Genomic DNA, 18144 nt, shown 5'->3' with positions numbered 1-18144 from the left:
ACATATAAAACAATCGTTCTATATGTAAAGATTTTAAAACTAAAATGTTAAATAATGTGACTACTGTTTAATGGAGACATGCTCCTTTGATAATTACTTTTCTTCTCCCTTCACCATTAAACCCAGCCCAACTCCAATGATTTTTAAAACTTTTAAATTAACCTTAAAAATTCAGTGTATCTAAAGAATGTAAATTCCTCCAGAGTAAGCAGGTGAGATAATATTTAAAAAGCATTTATCAATGCCAGATATAGAATAAGAATTTTAAAAAATTCTTGCTTCCCCTTCCCCTTCCTTATTTGTATTACTAGCACCTAGCACAGTGCCTGGCACACAAGAGGCCTTCATACATGTATATGATAGAATTGATACTCAGTGCATTTGTATTTACACAACTGTATTCAAATCTTAAGACTGGTCTTTTTGGCTTTAAAACTGTGCATAGCCTTTGAGTCAGCAATACCACTACTAGGTCTATATCCCAAAGAGATCATAAAAAAGGGAGAAGGACCCACCCACATAAAATATTTATAGCTGCTCTTTTTGTAGTAGCAAAGAATTGGAAATTGAGGGCATGCCCATCAATTGGGGAATGGCTAAACAAGTTGTGGTATATGAATGTAATGGAATACTATTGTACTGTAAGAAATGATAAACAGATGGATTTCAGAAAAACCTGGAAAGACTTACATGAATTGCTGCTGAGTGAAATGAGCAGAACCAAGAGAACATTGTACACAGTATCAATAACATTGTGGGTTGATTAACTGTGATAGAGTTAATTCTTCTTAGCAATACAATGATACAAGACAATGCTAAAGGACTTATGGTAGAAAATGCTCCACACATTCAGAAAGAGAACTATGGCATCTGAAAGCAGACTGAAGCATACTATTTTCACTTTTGTTGTTGCTTTTTTGTTTTTGTTTTGTTTGCTTTATTCTTTTTTTTTGTTATGATTAATATGGAAATATGTTTAACATGATTGTAATGTATAACCTGTATCAAGTTGCTTGTTGGCCTTAGGAAGGGAGAGGGAAGGGAGGGTGGGAGAAAAATTTGGAACTCAAAAAACATCTTTACATGTAATTGAGAAAAATTAAAAATAAAAATAATTTTTCAAAAATACTGGTCTTTTTGACAGAAAAACTGGAAGCAAATAGAAGGTAATCAATAAGAACACCATCTAAGTTCCCTCAGTAGAAGAGATTGCAGTGAATTGCTGCAAAGAGAACATTCATGAGCAAAGTGTTTCCTTTATTCAGCATAATGTGTATATGTCTTCAAGGAATAGGACAAGTCAATATTAAATTTAAACAAAATCTCCATAGTTGACTTAGAAGGATTTTAGGCTTGGAGGGACCTGAGAAATCATCAAATCTAACCTTCTCACTTAATAATTGAGATTATGAGGATAAAATGGATTAAAGTGTCATAAAATTAGTAAATGGGCAAACTACTCTCGTGATGCCAGTTTCATCCTCTTTCGACCATAACCTACCAAAGAAAGCATAGGGTTTTGCATAAAGAAGTCTTAGCTCAACATTAATTAAAGAAAATTATTTTTAATGAGGCATGTGTTTATTTGTTATCCTTGAAATCACCTTAGTTCCCAGTATCACTTTGGTTATAGAGGGCCATATGTTAAGCATATAGATAAATTACTGACCTAACCTTCTAATAATACTCTCCAAAAAAAAACAACAAAGAAAAAACAAATAAAAATAAGGTTTGAAACAATGAAAGCTTATCATAAAATATCCCAATAAATGAGATTTAATTATACTGAAGATTTAATCATACTCCCACAAACCATGTGTATAGTTTAGCATTCTTACTTTAGCGTGCACACGCGCGCGCACACACACACGCACGCACACACACACACACACACACACACACACACACACACACACACACACACACACACACACACACACACACACACACACACACACACACACACACACACACACCCTCTCTTGGGGCAGATACCATCTAGGTTCCTGAAATCTAGTTTCAGAGTCAGTGTTATTGAAAAGGGACCTTATTAAGGATTGGAAGACCTACTAAGTTGGGGTACCGTCCTCAAAAGAACAACCCAATTGACAATGATTTCATGATTGTAGCAATTTACTAGATGTTTTCAATTCTAAAAAATTTCTCCTAAATTAAAAAAACAAAACAAAACACCAAACCCTTACTTAAGATTATTTTTTGCTAGTCTTCTGCTTACTTTGACACTGGAATTCATATAGTATGATACATTTAATTTTATGTTGGAATAGAAACAAATTATTATCTTATAGATGAAATTCTCAAAGCTTACAACATAAAAATGCTCTCAACATCAATAAATTTTCATGATAGGAAGATTTAAGTAAATGCAATTTTATAATAGATGTATTAGTTTAAATATCATATGCATACACATACATTTATATGTGTGTATTGTGGAAATTTATTTTGATTTGGGGACCCTAACTTTAGGCTGAGATTAGAAAGCCTTAGACCCTCAGGGTCTCTCCCCCTCCTCCTCAGCTTCAGCTAAGTGAAAAAGCCCTGTGGGCTATATGAGACGCCAGGTCAGACAGCGGGGGGGGGGGGGGGGGGGGGGGGGGGGGGGGGGGGGGGGGGGGGGGGGGGGGGGGGGGCGGGGAAGCCCCCAGCTCCCTCTGACTTGAGCGGAGCTATCTGAAGGATCCCAGATAGCCTGTGCTGAGGCTCGTGAAACTTGGAGCGCACCCCCCCCCACCACCAGCTGCAGCTCTGGCTGGAGGATTAGCTTGGTCTGTGGGGGCGAAGGAAGCCCCGAGATTTGAGTGGAGAGAAGAAAAGGTGTATATATAGACCTGGGAGTTAGATAGAAAAAGGAGGAAGGCTGACTAGAGCAAGGGAAGCTGACTAGGAGAGATGGACTAGATAAAGGACAGACTAGAGGAAAGGAGGGGGACAGACTAGAGAAAGACGGACTAGGAGAGAAGCTGACTAGAGGGGAGCCCAGATAAGGACAGAGGAGAGTTCGGTTTGGAAAAGGAGAGCCGGGTCTAACAAGGTTACAGGCCTTAATACAAACCAGGGAAAGTGTAACATGCCCTGAGGCCGGAGGCCCCTAAGGCCCTTATTGTATTCAAGAAGTTCAAAGAGCAGCAGGTGCGAAAGAGAGACGAAAGAGACGCTAGAGACACAGTGGAAGGAGACCCCAGGAAAGCAGTCAGGTTGTACACTTTATTTCCCTGTATTTCTAATTTTAAATAGTATCTCATAAATAAACTCAGCTTTGATTATTTGGTTAAGAGGCTTCTTAATCTTTAGTCTATCAGTTTGGGAGCAGTGTGGTGGAACTTTATAAACGGCCCACATTAAATTAACGAAGTCAGATAGCCAAATAGTCAAAAGTCCCCAGTTTAGTCCTCCAGTCAGATTAGCCCCCCAAATTAGGCTAGTCATTTAAAAATATTTCAACATTTGAATGGCGACCCAGATGGGACTTACGGCCCAATTATAATTTTTCTAAATTTATAATTTTTCATATAATCATAATTTTTCATAAGTCCAGTTATAATTTTTCCAGGTTAGTTATAGTTATTAATAATTAATTTTTACAATAGTATACATACACATATACATATATATACATGTATATTTATTTATGTATATGCCTTATTTTGGAATCTTTACTTTGTAGTGACCTAAAAGTTTGTTAGAGATATACTCAGAGCAATTTAGTTAAATTATGACTATTTTAAAGTTTGGGACAAATAAATTAGAATGAAGTCGAATAGGTATTAATTAAGTTTTTATCATGGGCACAATAAGTGATATTCTCCATTGTTGGTATCCTTTCTCTGGTTTGCCAACAAACTGCCTCTAGGTGGCACAAAAGATCCTTTACTGTAAAATGACAATCAAGAACCTCCCCCCACCCTCCAAAAAAACCCACAAAAAACAAAACATACCCTGCTTTTACAGTGATGTTTACATTTCAAGTGATAGTATATCATCTCCTAACAGTCAGTAGCTTAAAGCTCTGAGAAACTCGGTTCTTTCAACACATTTCAAAACCAAAAATCAAATGTCTAAGAGAAATGAGTAATATACAATCAAAAGATGGGAGCAACATCCAAATTGCAATACTCTCATTTACAAAACTTTTATAGAATAAATAATACTTAGAGGCACAACATCAAAGATAGTCATCTTAATGTTAAATGTGTCCATAAAACATTATCCTATCCCTATGGAGTATTGTCCTATTTAAAATGTCTATTGGTTATTTCTCACATAGTTGGGAAAGGTTCATCTAGGTTTTCTTCATTGATTATAATCAGCTGAGGGGTGAAAAGCTTGTAAGAATTGAGTTGGAGATTGGTTTTCCTTGCTTTATATAACATTATTTTTTCCAAGTGATATTCTTTTCATTGATTCAGTTGGTTATTTTACAGTCTTTGGTGGGGTGGGGTGGGGTGGGGTGGGGTGGGGTGGGGGGTGGTGATGCTGGGTTGAGTAGCCATAACCATAAATTAACCTGGGGCCTGGCAGCCCAAAACACAGCCTGGTCTACATTTTAATCACACACTTACCTTGCATAGTAGTCTCCAGGTGGAACTGCTTCCTGAAAGAATTGGAACTGGTACAAATAAAGTCCAATCAAATGTCCAGCAGAGAAAATGGCCATTAAAACACAAAGGCAGCTGAATATCAATGGGTCAAAAGTCCGGCACCAGGACCACCATGTGCATAATCCCAAAAATACAAAGAAATATACCGATGAAGTCAAAGATGGTAACATCATACCTGAAAGGGAAAAAATGGAGTTGTAAAATACTGATATACAACTAGAAACACATTCATCAAATAGAAACTATAGCTACTGAGCATCATACATGAAATTCTGAAAATACCAAGGCTAGGAAATAACTATCCAAACCTTGTAATTTTTATGCACAATAAACATATATGTTCACCATCATTGAAATTCCTTATAAATTTATATGTACATTTTTCTTCTCCTACAATCCATCACTACCCCCAATTTTTAGGTGGAAATGCAGAGAGTTTCTCCCTCCTTATGTCCTTTTTGATAGGTTGCTTTGGTAGCCAACCAAAAATTATTCTGAACACTTTTTCAAAAATTGTTTTGGAAATCTCTCTGTTTTCTGAGAATCAAAGGAAAAATGATGTGAGAAGTGTTAGCAGTGGTAGTGTTATGACTAAGCTTTCAAAGATTTCTAGCTAGGGAATTTAGGTGCCTAATCCTTCTCCCCATTTTAATGAACAAAATATCTATTTCAAACTGGGGATGTTCACCTGAAAAATTTGATCTACTGCAATACACAGATGTTAGTAACTCTCTGGGTTGACTATGGTTTCATTAAGGTTTATAATAATGCATCAGGTCATGGAAGTTTATAACATATCAAAGTTTTGTCCTGCTTTATAAAATGTGGTCATACCTATATTATCAGTAAAGGAAATGTGACATGAGATAGCTAAACCACAGGGGTTGTGAATCCATCTCAGTGGTTTAGTTTGAGATTTTAAAAAATATTTATCTATTAAGCAGCAACTGAAATCTTGGCCACTAAATATCTTCTCACCCAGACTTTTCCTTCAAAACCATTCATATAGCTCTAGCCTGTTAAATTTAATCTAAAATGGTTGTGTGATTCCAGTTAAGTGAGATACACACTCTCCTCTAATGCTCTGATTAAAAAGCCCAAAGGGAGTAGGGTGTAGAAGACAGAGCTATTATTATTATGCACCCAAGTCAGTTAGCCAATATAAGAGGAAAATGCTGGGGGAAGAGTGGAGGAGTTGGGGAGGGATTCCAAGCTAAATTAGGAAAGAGAATATTCTCTGCCTAGTAATTGGATTAATATGGTCACAAATAAAATGTGGTTACCTATATTGCCTATGTCCTTATGCCACAAGTTTTGCATTTATAGATGATCTATAATGATAATGCAGTATAAGTTTAAATAAAAAGCCTACAAAGAAGGAGAACAGTAGGATGAGGAACTAAAAGTGGAGTGGAGAGGATATTATTTGAGGCATCAAATAATATCCATACTATACAAGAGAATTTAATTGGGAAAAAAAAATTCATGAAACCACCTCTCAGAGAGCTCTTGTTATTTAATTTAGTAGCATAGTGAAGTGGAAAGAGCACTGATTCTGGAGTCAAGGGGCTTATGTTTATATACCTACCACCTCTGAGGCTCACTCCCTTAGTGAACATAGGCAAGCCATTTACTGTCCTTAGGTCTCAGTTTCTTCATCTGTAAAGTGAAGGAGTCTCTGAGGTCTCTTCCACTTCTACAAGTTTGATAAGTAGCTATTTTTTTTAACATTTATTTCCTTATTCCTCAATGTGCCAGATATTCATTTTTTATTTGCTTTACCCAACTGAACTCTTTAGGAGCTACAAAAAGCACCAACCTGTTGAACCAAGTAAGATGGTCACAACAACTTTTCCAGCAGTGGCAATCATATTGCCAATGAACTCTTTCAATCTGGAAGCAAGTGAAGCAAGCCTACGCAATATTTTTAATTTTGTACTTTCTTCCAATTCCCCTTCAATAGCATCTCCTGCATCTAAATCCTCTTCATATATCAAGGCTTCTTCAGAATCAGCTTTTTCTCCTGCGGTCTAAATGCAAAGCAGAAAACATTGTAGTCAAGAATTCAGTATTCTATGAGGAGATAAACAAGGATTATTTAAAGGTAGGAAGATGACATGGGGTACATATTTTTTTTTTCTCAAAGCAATCCAGAAACACCATGAAACTCAGGACTATTTTAGACTCATCTTTTCCAATGAAGCAAATGTGGAAAATGGAGCTATTTAGTAATAATTTATTGCAATATATAATAATAATTTAAAATAAAATCCCCTGACATTTAATAACACCCAATCCTCTTTTCATACAAAGGTTTCTGAAGAAGTAAAAGTGCGGATTGGAAATATCTATTTAAAAATCTTACATTCTATTATCTTTGATCTGATTTTTAAAAAAAATCTTTTTTTGCCCACAGGGTAATAGAAAGTTATTTCTGATATATTCCTGGACTAGAATGAGATTTGGGCTTAATCCAAAAGGTTTAGGAAATCCCTTTCTTTGTGGAGATAGTCTTTGTTCTCTATTACAGTGATATGTGCCTCTAGGCAAATGATGGTATACTGGCTGATCAGCAACATGAACAGCTTGTTACTACCTTGAAGTAGATAGTATTACATAGTGGTCCAGCTCTAACCACTGCACTACTGTAGCATTGAAATTTCTACACTACGCTTTGGAAAGTAAGAAGGACATCAAGGAGAGACTCCTATATTCACTCCTACAATGCATACTTTCCCCGATATTTTTACCTTCCCGACCCACCAGATGTTTTTAATCCTTAAACAGTAGAAAGCTTTCTTAGTATCTTTGACAAGAAAGGTTTTAAAGAGTTCAGAAAAGGACAAATAACACCTTTTGCATTGTGATGCTCCCACATTAACATATTTTCATAAAATTTTCTTTTATTAGAAAGACTAATATTTAAGATACTCTTGAAATGAATTTTGAGAGACTTCAGAGAGTAGAACCTGACCAACCAATTTTTTTAAAGTTCTTTGATGTAATCTGCCACCAAAACACTCACTTTGTCATTCTAATATATGAACACGAATTGAAATGACATAAAGGAAGTCATCAGAGAAATGTATGTCATGGGATGGTTGGAGGTAGGAGGTGGGTGTGTTGAAGAGGCAAAGGGGGGAGGGGAGAGAAGGCAGATACGTTGCTTACAGAATGTGAGGGATGACATTCACAAATAAATATATTGTAATGATTACAAAACCAAACCCTAGAAATCTACTTAACCACTTTGAGGCTCAGTTTTCTTATTTACAAAAAGTGTGAAAAAGGGCTGAGATGGATAATTTTTAATTTTTTTTTTTTTTTTTGCAGGCAATTGGGGTTAAGTGATTTGCCCAGGGTCACACAGCTAGTAAGTGTTAAGTGTCTGAGTTCAGATTTGAACTCAGGTACTCCTGAATCCAGGGCCAGTGCTTTATCCACTGCGCCATCTAGCTGCCCTGAGATGCATAATTTTAAAGCTCTAAATCTATTACATTAAAAAATTTCCAGCTATGTAGGTTTTAGGCCATGTTTCTTCCTTCAAAGAACAAATCACATCATTGTCTCATGCCACATTTTTAAATGTTGGAGCAAAGTACAGACAAATGTGGTACTGGCTGAGCCACAGATGTGATAACAGAAGCACCGTCAGTGATAGACTAGAGAAGGGAAAATGTGCCCACAATTTTCGAAAACAAACTAAAAGTATGTGTGGGGTGAGTAAAGTCTGCACACTATAGTCCAGTAAGCTTGACTTTAGTTCCTGGGAAAATTCTAATCAGAAAGAGCTAGCATGGCTTTGTCAAGAACAGTTAATGCCAGATTAGCCTCATTTCCTTTTTTAGTGGGAATTTTAAACTGAATATGAAGGGAATATTATGGATATAGTTTACCTAGATTTCAGGAAAAAAATTGTATAAAGTATCTCATACTATTCTTGTGAAGAATATGGAGTATGTTATATTTTCTGAATGGTCAGAATCAAAAATTAGTTTTTAATTGTTTGATATCTAAAGTGGTCTAGAATGTTCTATACTGGCTCAATCCAGTTCAAACAGGTTCATTATAGTTCAAAGCAGTCTAAACATATTCAAACTGATTCAATTCATTTTAAACCTGTCTAAACCATTTTAACTGATTCAAACAAGTTTCATCTGCTTCAAACTAGTTAAAACCTGTACAAACCAGTTAAATCCAGTTCAAAATGGTTCAAAGCTATTCAAAGCTTCTTGAGGAAATAAAATCAATAGGACATGACAACATATTATATATTAGAGGGAGGAGATGGAAATGGAAAAATCTAGAATGACTGGTTATAAGCCTGAGAAATTGGAAGAATCATCATGCCCTCACCTATAGAGCTAGGTCAGAGAGTTATGTTAATTGGTAAGTAATTAAGACTCAACTTGGATATGTCAAATGTGAGATGCATGTGAAATTCAGGGGATGTTTAGGTTGGAAGATAGGGGAATGGCGTTCATGAGAGGGATTATGATTCCATCTATACATGTAAAAGGTCATAGATATAGAAATGAGAGAGGCTTCAGAAGCCATCTAGTCCCACATGCTTATTTTACAGTTAAAGAAACTGAGGCCCAAGATCATACACATAGTAGTAGCATAGGTTGTAAGAATCATAGATGAGATTTGAACCCAGGTCCTCTGACTTCAGAGTCAGCATTCTTTCTACCATGCCACTCTGTCTTCTCATCAGACAAAGAGGATAGTGGAATCCATTGGAGCAGATGATATAGGAGACTTGGATAGATAGGAGAAGGATCAGAAGTGAATAATTACAGATGCCAAGGGATGAGAGTATGTCAAGGGATGAGAGTGAAAAGTAACGATAAAAAACAATATCGACAACCTTTGAGAATAGTGGTGTGGTCAGATGTCAGTTTAAAAAAGATTGAGAAGTGAATTGTCATTCAAGTAGAAGTACTATGGGTAGATGCTTTTTCCTGGGTAGATTGAGATATATAAGGGACCTTAGAAGCATCAGATTCAATTCCCTTATATTATAATTGAAGAAACTGAGGTACAGAGAAATTAAGTTACTATCTTTGGCTTTCACAGCCAGTAAGGCAGGATTTTTAACCCAAATCTTCCTAACTCCAAGTCTGGTGTTCTATTCATTCAGTCACACTCACACGAATGACCTTGTGTTTCTTGAGATGCCTCTTTTTGCACACAAGAGTAAATCTTTGAATATGACCCTTTCTGGCTGGAAGCTTGGCACGGCATTCAGAGCTGCTTATTTAGAATAAGATGACAGAGAAATAACAGTTTTAATGCCACCCAGACCACAGTTAGGAAAAAATAACCTCCATAATAAATGCCTTATTATGCAATTAGAAAATCCCTAAGGATGCTGATTAAATCAAATAAACCTATCTCGTAATTTGTGAGGTTATAAAAATGTGTTTCCATGACCTTTCCTCAGCAGGACAGAGGTCCCATGAATTTTATAAACATACTATTTAGTTGTTTTTCTCTCTGAAAAATCCCAGGGGCTTTAATTTATGAACACTTTTAAAAACTGACAAACAGATAAAACACAGACAAAGAAATAAGATTGTCTCTATAAGCTGCTACTATTCTGATCAGGGCCAGAATGTCCATTAGTCATTTCAAGTCCTGCCTTATTAATGTTGGACTTTAAAAAAAACCATTTTCATCTATTAAAAGATAAACATTGTAGCATTGGAAAAATCCTAAATTCCTAATGATGTATTTACTAACAAGTAGCCTTAGTTGGATTTGAAATACATTTGCATTTTTGTTTTTAGCTAGGAAGCTGATACATCATCACTACAAATAAAAACTTAACTCCTTGATTTATTTTTTCTTTCCTGGTGAAAGATGATAAAGGGAAATCATGAAAGTCTAAAACTTTTGATAAAAATAAAATCTTATGAATTTCAAATAATGGGATTGTCACTATTCCAAACTACAAAGCTCTTCTGAAAATGAAATTTCTTAACCACACCGTCCCTAGAATTATTTTTTAACTTAAAGCACACACCTGATCCAATTAGGATGTTTAAAGACAAACTTCTGCTAATTAAAGCACTCTAGATCTGGCTATTTCAGAAGGTATCCCTTTTACCCCTCCCATCCCTGGAGGCTTCCCAGTAAAGGCAGGATGGATACTTGTAGGGTACAATGTACAGGGGATTCATGTTTAGACAGGGATTGGATTAGGAGGTCATTCAAGTTACTTCGATTTCTGATGTTCTATGATAGCATGACCTTTACTCCACCACTAGGTTAAACTATATATGTTCTAAGATCTTTCTTTTCTTTTTCTTTCTTTTTTTTCCCCAAGGCTGTCTTGTCTTCAGATTCTTTATAGATATCTCCAAACAAAGCAACTGTCCCAACCTCATCTCAAATCCACCCTAATCAGACTGAAATGGCATTTCAAGAAGGATTTGTTTTTAGAACAGAATGACAGGGAAAAAGGTAGAGAATAGAGGGAATGGCTTTTGCTTTTCACTGAAGCTTTGTCCACTCCTATTTGCATCAAATACAAGGATCCATAATATTAGAGGATGTTGCTGCAGTTAGAAGGAACATTAAAAATCGTCTCATCCAATCCTCCTCCTTTTATAGATTAGGAAATGAAGCTCAGAGGGGTTGTGACCTATGACACATAAGTTGTAAAGTAGGAGAACCATGATTTGAACGTAGTTCTTTTTATACCAAATCCTGAATAATACTGTTATGGACCCTATGTACTAAATCAAATGAAGACTTAAGAGGAAATAGCTTCTTATATGCAATGAAAAGGCAAACTTTGAAAACTTAAATTAATTCAAAGCTTGTCCAGAAGTGTTGAGTAACAAAATATTCCCAATCAAGTTATCACTTAACTGTTCATGAGGGGGTTGGATTAGATGTCCTTTAAAGAAAGCCCCTTCTAGCTCTAAATCTGGGATGCTATGACCTATATATGTCAGCTTTAATCAAGAAGAAAAAAAGGATGCAGAGCCAAAATAGTGGAGAAAAGGCAGGGACTCACCTGAACTCTTCCCCAAACCCTTCCAAACAACTTTAATACTTCAAAATAAATTCTGGAGCAGCAAAACCTACAAAAGGACCAGGTAAAACAATTTTCCAGCCCAATACAAATTAGAAGATTGGCAAGAAAGGTCTATTCTACCAAATTGAGAGTGGAGTGCAGCCCAGCTCAGGCTGCTGGCCAACAAACCAGCAATAGGCCTTGAGAGTGACTGAATCAGTGGTGGCAGTGGCGATTTCTGGACCTCTCAAACCAGATGGTAAGAGGGTTGGACATATATGGTCAAAAGGAGATTGCAGGGGTCTTTTTGCTGGCACTGGGGAAAGGACTCTGTTACATTGCCCATACTTGGCTCTGGGTTGCAGTCCTGGGTCTCAGTCCCAGGGCAAAGAGGAGCACTAACATATAAGAGCCTGTGGCCACAGGGAATCAGGGACAGTGTTTACAATTCCAAAGTGGAAAAGAGTGCTTACACACCAAAGCACAGAAAGGAGAGTAGTAAAAACACCTTTCCCTAGTTCATACTGCCTTGGAAGAAACAAAAAAACTTATAGGTCCCCAAAATTACCTCTGAAAACAGTTTCACAATAAAACCTGAAGCTTGGAACAGTGTCCCCTATACTCCAGAAGCAGGGCTTCTCAAGTTAAAAGTCAAGAAATAGGCTGGGAAAATGAACGAGTTGAAGAAAAAGAGGAAAAAATGGGAAGAAAAATGAGTGATACAAGAAAATCATGAAAAAAGAATAAACAGGTTATTAAAGGAGGCACAAAAAATACTGAAGAACATTACACCTAAAAAATCAGAATAGAACAAATGGTCAGAGGTGCAAAAAATCTAATGAAGAGAAGAATGTGCTGAAAAGCAGAATTGGCCAAATGGAAAAAGGTACAAAAATTCACTGAAGGAAAAAAAAAAAACTCCTTAAAGTAGAACTAGCCAAATGAAAAAGGAGGTACAAAAGCTCACTGAAGAAAATAATTCCTCAAAAATGAGAATTGAACAAATTGAAGCTAATGAATTTATGAGGCATAAAGAAATAAAACAAAATGAAAAGAATGAAAAATAGAATAATGTGAATTATCTCATTGGAAAAAAAACTGGCCTGTAAAATAGAGCCAGAAGAGATAATTTAATAATTATTGGATCACCTTAGAGCCATGATTTTTTTTTTCCAATAAATCAACAGGATTTATTAAGCACTTACGACATGTCAGATTCTGTGTTGGCCTATGGGAATACAAATACAAGCAAAAAGAGTTCCTGCCTTCAAAGAGTTTCCATTCTTTTTTTTAACAAAAAATTGTGATTTATTATATTTATATATTATATATAGATTACATAAAGTTAAAAGGTTAAGTCTTTCCTCATATTTCCTAATTTTCCAATGTCAAGTATTAGGTAATATCACAAGATCTAGTAGTCAGCAATGCTATGTTTTAATAATCACTTTAAAGAGTTCATGCTGCTGACCAGTGGCCTAACTATGACCCACCCCATTGTCATCATAATGCTGACATTTATAGTCATTTAGGTAGTTCCTCATATTTTCTTTTCTTTTTTTTAATTGAATAGAATTTTATTTTCCAAAATATATGTAAAAACAAATTTTAACATCAATTTTTTTAAAAAATTGTGTTCCAACTTCTCTTCTTCCTCTATTCCCACCCCCCACCCACTAGAACTCAAGCATTTCAAAATCAGTTATACATGAGTAGTCATGGAAAACATTCCCACATTAGCTAGGTTGTGAGAGAAAACAGTCAAAAAACTCCCAAAACTTCAGACTGAGGAATTGTCACAGATAAAAAAAAAAAAATTTTTTAAATGTGTTTCCAGGGGCAGCTAGGTGGCACAGTGGACAGAGCACTGGCCCTGGAAACAGGAGCACCCGAGCCCAAATCCAGCCCCAGACACCCAACACCCACCAGCCATGTGACCCCGGGCAAGCCACCCAATCCCAATTGCCTCACCAAAAAAAAAAAAAAAAAAAGAAAAGGAAAAAAAAATGTGTTTCCATCTATTTTCAGATACTATCACTTCTTTCTCTGTAGATGGGTTGTCATTTTCATAAGTCCTTCAGGGTTATATTGGACCACTGCCTTGCTGAAAATAACCACATGCTTCCCAGCAGATCATCTTACACTATCGCTGTTATTTTATATACAGTACATTTCACTCTGCTTCAGTTCATGTAGGTCTTTCCAGGTTTTTCTGACAGTATCCTCTTCATCATAACCTAAATAAAGTACCTTAAACTTGACAAAGAATTTTCTTCATATTAGCCCAGCAAAGTAGGTACCATATGTTTTGCCATTATATTCAATCATCATAACTATTTCCCTCCATCCTATTCCCTTCCCATGAAATTTACTCTATTTTCTATCTTCTTTTAAACTATTCCTCCTCAAAAGTGTTTTACTTCTGACTGTCCCCTCCCCTACTCTGCACTCCCTTTTTTTTCACCCTTCCTTCCTTATCCTTTTCCCCTCATACTTTCCTGTAGGGTTAAATAGATTACTTCTCCCAACTGGGTGTCAATGTTATTCCCTCCATGAGCCAACTCTGATGAGTTTAAGGTCTTTGAGCTAATTCTATGTTCCAAATTTTCTTCCTCTCTCTCTCCTCAACCCTCCCTATGAAATCAAGCAATTCAATATGTCATACTTGTGCTGTTATTCAGAACATCTTTACCTTCCTCAAAAGTATTTTGCTTTTTACTACTCTCTCCCTGAATCTGCCCTTCCCTCCTTCCCTTCTCCCCACCCCCCCTTATCTCCCTTCCCTCCCTCAGGGCAAAAATATATTACTGTACCCACTTGAGTATGTATGTTAGTCCTTCTTTGAGTCAATTCTGATGATATTAAGGTTCACTCATTCCCCAATTTCTTCCCCCTCTTCCCCTCCCCTCCATAAGCTTTTTTCTTGTTTCCTTCATATGAATAACCCCTCCCCAGACTATCTCTCCCCTTCCCCCTCCCCCAGTCTATTTCTCCTTCACCTCAACCCTATTTTAAGGATGTCACTATGGGTTAGTTAGGTGGCACAGTGGACAGTGCACCAGCCCTGGACCCAGGAGGCCCCAAGCCCAAATCCAGCCCCAGACATAAGACAACCCACCAAGAACAAAACATAACATCCCTTCGTATTCAGTTCAGACCTGTGTCCTCTGTTAAATCCTTACTGAGATAGTTCTTATGAGTTTGAAGTATTATCTTCCCATGTATGAATATAAATAGTTTGATCTTTTAATATCCCTCATGAAATCTTTTTCCTGTTTATCTTTTTATGCTTCTCCAGGGTCTTGTATTTGAAAATCAAATTTTCTATTCAGTTCAGGTCTTTTCATAACAAATGCCTGAAAGTCTTCTTTCTCCTTGAAATTCCATGTTTGCCTCTGAAAGATGAGGCTTAGTTTTGCTGGGTACGTGATTTTTGGCTGTAGTCCCAGTTCCTTTGCCCTCTGGTATATCATATTCCATGCCCTCCGGTCCTTTAATGTAGAAGCTGCTAGATCTTGCTTTATCCTTATTGGAGCTCCACAGTATTTAAATTCCTTTTTTCTAGCTGCTTGCAATATTTTCTCCTTGACCTGGGAGTTCTGGAATTTGGCTATAATATTCCTGGAGGTTTTCCTTTTGGGATCTCTTTCAGGAGGTGATCAGTGGATTCTTTCAATTTCTATTTTAGCTTCTGCTTCTAGAATATCTGGACAATTTTCCCTCACAATCTCTTGGAGGATGGTGTCTAAGCTTTTGTTTTGGTCATGGTTTTCAGGTAGTCTGATGATTTTCAAATTATCTCTCCTAGATTTATTTTCTAGGTCAGCTATTTTTTCAAGGAGATATTTCACATTGCCCTCTATTTTTTCCTTCAGTTGGGTTTGCTTTACTGTGTCTTGGTTTCAATCCTAATTCTTAGGCAATTATTTTCAGCAGACAGTTTTTTAATCTCCTTTTCCTTTTGGCTTTTCAAACTGTTGACTTTTTTCTCATGACTCTCCTTCATTGCTCTCATTTCTCTTTCCATTCCTTCCTCTCTTTCTCTACATCTTTGTTCTATCTCATACTTTCTCTTCGAAGTCCCTTTTGAGAGCTTCATATTTTTCTTGGAAGTTTTGGATGTTGGAGCTTTGACCCTATTATTATCTTCTTCTTCTGAGGATGTATTGTGGTCTGCCTTTCCCCCAAAGAAGTTTTTGGTGGTCTTCTGCTTTCTCTGCCTACTCATCCTGGCTTACTATTTCTTGGATTTTTACTCTTTAAAGTGTAGCGCTGCTTCCAGGACACACTGTTCGTGCTACAGCGTGGCCCAGGGGGTGATTGGGCTTCTTCTCAGCCTGCCTGGCTTGTGAGTAATAATAGCCACTTTCTCTTTGACCCGGAAACAGAAGTCTGATTGAACTCTGATTCTCTATGGTCAGAAGCTTGGCATGCTTTTACCCCTCCCCCACTGGGCCACCACCACATGATTCAGCCCACTGGTTCAGACCTAGGGCGCTTTGCCCCAACTCCAGTAGATACTGCCTCCACTTCACCTCAGCCTACCGCCGAACCCCCTCACCAGTCCGTAATCGGAGCCTCAGAAGCTGCTGGTGCTGAAGACTCTGACATGGGCTGGAAGCAGTGTCTCTGGCTGGGTCTGGACCATGCTGAGCTGTTCAGACTGATTAGTAGGTGATCAGAATTGCCCTCTTTTGCAGAGAAATAGTCTCACTCTGTTCTTATATGCATTAGGCTGTTCTGAGTTTTGATTTTTACCGCATTATTTGGGCATGAATGGACGGGTTTATCTGGAGCTTGTGGGAGTCACAGCCTCTCCTCCGCCATCTTGGCTCTGCCCTAGAGTCATGATTAAAAAAGATCCTAGATATCATCTTTCAAAGAATTTTCAAGGAAACTGTCCTGATATTCTAGATGAGAGGGTAAAATAATAATGGAAATAATTGACTGATTACCTTGTAAACTAGAATATAAAATATAAACTCCCAATCAAATCTTAGAGCTCCCAGGTCAAGGAAAATGTGTGTGTACATATGTAAATACACATACACACATACATATACATGAAAACATACATTCTCATTCACACATAAATATACACATCTACATATATATGCATATAATTTTATTTTTACCAATTACATATAAAGCTAGTTTTCTACATTCATCTTTTATAAGATGTTGAGTTCCAAATTTTTTCTCCCTCACTATCTCCCATTCCCCTCCACAAGATGATAAGCAATCTAATATAGGTTATATATGTGTAATCATGAAAACATATTTCTGCATTAGTTATGTTATGAAAGAAGAAATAGAACAAAAGGTAGAAGTCACAAAAACAACAAAAAAATGGAAATAGTTTGCTTTGACCTACATTCACTTCTTTTTCTGAATGTGGAGAACATTTTCCATCATGAGTCTTAGAATTGTCTTGGATCATTGTATTACTTGGAAGGGCTAAGCCAATCACAGTTGATCATCACACCATGTTGCTGTTACTGTGTAAGATATTCACCTGGTTCCGTTAACTTCAATTAGTACCGGTTCGTGTACCTCCAGGTTTTTCTCAAATCTGTGCCTGCTCTTCATTTCTTATAGTACAATCATATTTAATTATATTCATAATTATTGACAACTTGTTCATACATTCCCCATTTGATGAACATTCTTTTAATTTCCAAGTCTTTGCCACCACAGAAAGAGCTGCTAGAAATATTTTTGTATATGGTTGTGTGAGGGGCTGAAATTAGCCTTGGATGCCCCAAATGGGCCGACCCTCCCCCAGCATGACTGGCTCTCCTGAAACCACCCCACATGGAGGCCTCAGGAGCCCAAGTCCTGCTCAGTGGGATGCACATGAAAATCCTCAGGGATGCACCAGTTTCTTCTGCCCAGCCCTGGCTCCAGGTGTGCAAGGCATCCAGGTGTGAAGGCTTAGTGCCCCTGTGAGCCTTGGACAGCTGCCCTGGGAGCAGCCAGTGAATTAGCTTGGCATGGGTGTGACCTGGCCAGAGGGTCCAGTGAGAATGAAGAGTTTATATTCAGGAGCAGAGCAGTGAAAGCAAAAGGGGGGGCTTTTCAGGTACAGAAGGAGGAGAATTAGCGAGAAGGTAGAGATGGAAAAAAATATAGTGAGAGCCACTGCGGGGGTCTCTACAGAGAGATAGAAATAGAGAGAAAGGTAGCTACAGGAACAGTATGGAGGGAGCAGAGACATGACAGAGACAGTGAGAGGAAGAGTGAGAGTGGGGAGGAGATTTTGGGCAGCAGGAGAGAAAGTTAAAAGAGAGAGTGAGCCCAGGTGTACCGAAGTACACAAGGTATTTTACTTTTGTTGTCTTTACCCCTAAGTTTATTCACCTAAATAAACCTTTTGTTGTTAAATTAAAAGAGGCTTCCTAATCTTTTTCTTATCAATTTAGGAGAAGTGGTGGGGGGATTGTTAAACTGCCCTTGCAGATTGGCTTAGGCAGCTAATAGCCAGCTATAGCTTTA

General features: G+C 37.3%; 1 protein-coding gene across 1 annotated transcript in view; it reads right to left on the bottom strand.

Annotated features, from left to right (window-relative positions):
• Positions 1 to 18144, bottom strand: part of PIEZO2 (piezo type mechanosensitive ion channel component 2) — a 563847-nt gene that overhangs the window by 176432 nt on the left and 369271 nt on the right. Inside the window, 2 exon segments of the mRNA XM_043975076.1 lie at positions 4584 to 4797; positions 6442 to 6652. Coding sequence (XP_043831011.1) covers positions 4584 to 4797; positions 6442 to 6652 — 425 coding nt within the window.

Source organism: Dromiciops gliroides, chromosome 1 (assembly GCF_019393635.1).
Source record: "Dromiciops gliroides isolate mDroGli1 chromosome 1, mDroGli1.pri, whole genome shotgun sequence".
NCBI lineage: Eukaryota > Metazoa > Chordata > Mammalia > Microbiotheria > Microbiotheriidae > Dromiciops > Dromiciops gliroides.
The sequence above is the reverse complement of the archived record's forward strand: the minus strand, read 5'-3'. Positions and strand labels throughout refer to the sequence as shown.